At 40.4% G+C, this 4,114-nt stretch overlaps 1 protein-coding gene across 1 annotated transcript; it reads right to left on the bottom strand.

The window, feature by feature from the left end:
• Positions 1 to 2,028: 2,028 nt before the first annotated feature.
• Positions 2,029 to 3,604, bottom strand: LOC148575029 (protein ENDOPLASMIC RETICULUM-ARRESTED PEN3-like). The gene has a single exon (XM_088505411.1). It carries the CDS (start codon positions 3,565 to 3,567, stop codon positions 2,131 to 2,133), a length of 1,437 nt encoding a protein of 478 aa, XP_088361537.1. The 5' UTR covers positions 3,568 to 3,604; the 3' UTR covers positions 2,029 to 2,130.
• Between the last annotated feature and the right edge of the window lie 510 nt (positions 3,605 to 4,114).

The raw sequence follows: 4,114 nt of genomic DNA, 5'->3' as shown, positions 1-4,114 counted from the left end.
AATTCTGTGTCTCTGTCCTTTAAGTCTTGTTCTCAGTATCTTGTCTTGTTTTGTTCTCAAAAACAAATGCGGCATTATATACAATGCTTCATATAAATTCGTTACTGTACAAAAAATCATGTCTTTATTTGCAAAAAAAAAAAAATCACAAATATTTTCGAATACAAAATTGTTGTTCTTATTTGCTTGAAATTATTGCTACACAATCCAATCCGTATATATATATAAAAATTCGAACATAACCAATATATATAAGAAAGCAATAATACATAAGATTAGGATTAAATCTTTGAATGCCAAACTCATTAAAAAGAATACTGAATAAGAAAAATAAATCTTTATTATTTCTCAATAATTCAATCATAGATAGTTCTAATACCACTTGTTAAAAATTTTCAGAATTTCCTTAACCCAAGATTTAAATCATTAAGAAAGAAATATTTGAATGCAGAAGCGTACCTGAATTTGTAAGCATGATTAAAAGAGTTTGGTTCTTTGATCTTCCTCAACCAAAGTCTTCTGTATCTCTAATAGGGCTGAATTGCACCATCTCCCCTATGATTAACAGCATCCAATCCACTCTTCCTCTAATAATGTGTGAAGTTTCTAACCCTCAGATTCCTCATTATTTATGACGATTTCTGTTTACATTTTGAAATGCCTAATCATGCTATATCATACATACAGCTTGAGTTCAGACATCAGAAAATGAATATAATAGAAAATTATAGTGCGACAAGATGGTGATGTCCTCAAATGTTCATAATATCAATAAACAATGGCTCATGATAGTAAAAATAAATAAGCAATAGATTAAATTGACAAAATATCAACCATGGGTAAGTAGTAGGGAAATTGTAGTGCTGAAATCTACTTCTAATGCCCATCCCATCCTAAAACAAGATAAACAAATATTATATAAAATGCAAATACTTACAAAGTCATCAAGTCATCATAAATACAAGTAACTACGTTTTTAAATAATAAAATCCAGACATGAACAGTTTAAGAAATGGTGGTCATCGAATATAGATAGATTATTAATAATTATACATGTAATGTAAACATACCTGAAGTTGAGATCCTTAGAATTAAGTAACTAGTGTGTTCTGTAATCCGCCAATAGAGCAATGAATGAAGGGGAGAATTTGCAACAAAAGTAAACTATATGATCTGAGGCTTCCATGACAAAGGTTTTCATTCAGGAAACACGACAAACAAAGCAGATAAATAGTGTGATCAAAGACAATAGTAACTGGCAAAGGCATAAAAGCTGTTATAAAAATGTGCTGTTTAGCTTGATAGTATGGTTTCTTGATATGTTTGGTGTTTTGATATTGTATAAACTGCGACGCATTGACCCCTGCTTCTTTTGGACAGGCTGAGTTACTTTGTGTTACTTATTCTAGTTACCTTGTGTAATGTGTTACTTATCCAGAAAAAAAAACCCCGTTAGCAAAATGTTGCAGTGAAAAAAACAAAGCTTTATATCATAACATTCATTAAAAAAGAGAACAAAAATAGTTACTAAGTACTAAACATATCCCTTAACAAGAATGGTGCATTGTACACAAATCATGCTTCTCTATCATTATGTCAAACATAACAGGACTATAGTGAAAGATAAAGTTCACTAAGGCCATCACAGAAAGGTATAGTACTTAATTGACCATGAACATTGAAATGATCCCAAAGCTTTCACTAAAATATACTCACATAATTAGCAACTATTAGTAAATCAGATTGAAGATATCCAAACGGCACTATACCAAGATCATAGTTTCACAACCAAGTCCAAGACACTTCTTGATATGAAAATGCTCAAACTATTAGAGTAAAGAACTACTTTCTATGGCTAATGACAGTTTTCATGAAAGAAGAAGAACCTTACATAAAAACACGATGACTAATGAGTAATAACAAAATCACAACCAACACATACACCGTAAGGGAAATTGCATCTTATTATAAATTATTCAAGTGTATACAGCTGACAAATATCAGCACTATAACTAACTAAACAGTTTCTCATTGAATCATCAGAAGGATAAAAAATATATGAATCTTACAAAACAAGAAACCCCTACCTAAAATGTTGAGAAAGAAAGGCCCCTAATCCATGGGGAGGGGTCATGAAACAGGAACAGCTCCAGAAGTATGAGAACTCTCCCACACTTCAATACCTTCAACACCTTCCCTACTAACAAACAACCTATCCCCACCACCTTCAATCTTCTTTATATCCCCTCTCTCTGAATCACCCCTCTTATCCACGAAGTTCCTCCGAAACAACCCTTCACGCCCGCTCTCGCCTTCACCGCTGCCACCATGACCTTGAACCCTTGACCAAACCTCCAAGCTTCCACCTCTTCCAACAAACACTTGCCCCCAACAACAATGCACCAACAAATTATTCACTTCACCACCATAATTTACCATGCTAGGGTTCTTCTCCTCCAAATAAACCCAAGGATCATCCCCCAAACGCCTCATGTCAGCCATACCCAAATCCCCAGACTTAGAACACAGCTTGAAAATCGATAACCCTTCCGCGTCAACATCCACGTCAGCAAATGAGTCTCCGAACCTGCTACTCCGACCCGCACCAGGCTCGTTTGTCTCCCAAACCACGTCTCTGGACCTGGGGTCCCAAATCCGTATGTAACCGGAGTAGCCGAACGCGCCGCTCGTGATGGCGGTTCCGACGAGAACTCCGGTTGCCGGAACAAACGTCAGCTTCGACGGAACCATGTGCTTTGCCTGGTTCCCCGATTGGCGCCCTAACTGCGATACAATCTGGATCCTCTCTTTGTCGATCTCGAGAACAATGTTCTCGCGGTGAGGACAATCGAACGAGGCGAACACGGAGGTTTCCGAGGCGGTTATGGCGTTAACGCGAGCCTTGAATATGCGAGGATCTGAAGGATCGGTCCAGTGTACGGATCCAACGTGGCGGCTGCTGGAGAAGTCGTAGAAATGAAGTCCGGCATCGGATTCCGATCCGACGGCAGCGATCTCCGTCCATACGCGGCAGATGGAGTCGATCTCGTCGAGGTGAGTACGGAGAGTGCCGGTGTGGGCGAGGCTCCAGTCATAGCTGGAGATCTGGCCGCCGTGCGCGATCCAGACCGCGCCGTTGTCGGCGACGGCAAAGGTGGAAGGGAGACCCTCGGAGGCGGGACTGATGGACTTGACGATGGAAGCATCGATGCCGGAGAAGGGCGGGGGAGCGGCGGCAGAGCGGAAGTGGGAGTCTATGCCGTAAAAGGCGGCCTCGTCAGCAAGCTCCTGTGTGGAGAAGCGACGGGCGGCGGAGGGGATCTGATTGGTGCGCAGGAGGGAGAGGAGGACGGAGAAGATTTCGGGGTCCCGGTCTATGAAAACCGGGTTGGGGTCGTTGGCGGGGCGGTTCGAGAGGACAAAGAGGAGGGAGTCTGGACCGGCGGACCGGATGGTCGAGAGGGTTGTCTCGAAGAGCTTGCCGCCGACGTTGAGCTTGATGCGTTCGCTGGTGGCTTGGGACTCTGATGCCGCCGCAGAGGCTTGGGAACTGCCCTCTGCCTCCATTGTTGACTGGTGATGACTATGTCTATCAGCTGATGCTTCTCCCTATCTCAGTTTTGGACTTTTGGTCATTTTCGTTTTTCTTTTTGAACTATTAAGGAAGGTAAAAAAATGAGGCCATAATTCCTTACTCTAATATTTTTGTAGGAATATCATTAACCTTCATAAAAATAATTATAAAATATATCTTTTTTTTTTAAAAAGTTACTAATTATATTGATCCTTCTAATTATTAGTTTTTTAATTTTATTTCTATTCTCTTTTTTTGGGTACGAAAAATTGACAGAAATTAGAATTCTTGGAGAGCATTAATGAGATTGAAGCAATCTCCTTTCGAAATAGAGTACGGATTGGAAAACACTAACTCTATCCTCTCATTTCTTTTTTATTTTAGATACAGAGGCATTTAGAGAAAAGAAGCAGCTAGGGTTTTCATCCAACTTCAATCTCTGTCATTCTCATCCTCTTCCTCTGCTGCAAGTTTCGTACGCCTCTGTCGCTGCCGCCGCCGCAACACGCCTCCGCCGCCGCGCCCTACTTCTTTTCATTC

Source organism: Arachis ipaensis, chromosome B2 (genome assembly GCF_059453495.1).
Source record: "Arachis ipaensis isolate K30076 ecotype BB chromosome B2, ASM5945349v1, whole genome shotgun sequence".
NCBI lineage: Eukaryota > Viridiplantae > Streptophyta > Magnoliopsida > Fabales > Fabaceae > Arachis > Arachis ipaensis.
Note: the sequence above shows the minus strand (reverse complement) of the source record. Positions and strands in the feature narration are given on the sequence as shown.

Excerpts from the sequence above, each read along its gene's own strand:
- LOC148575029 (XM_088505411.1), bottom strand. The coding sequence starts at position 3,567 with ATGGAGGCAGAGGGCAGTTCCCAAGCCTCTGCGGCGGCATCAGAGTCC.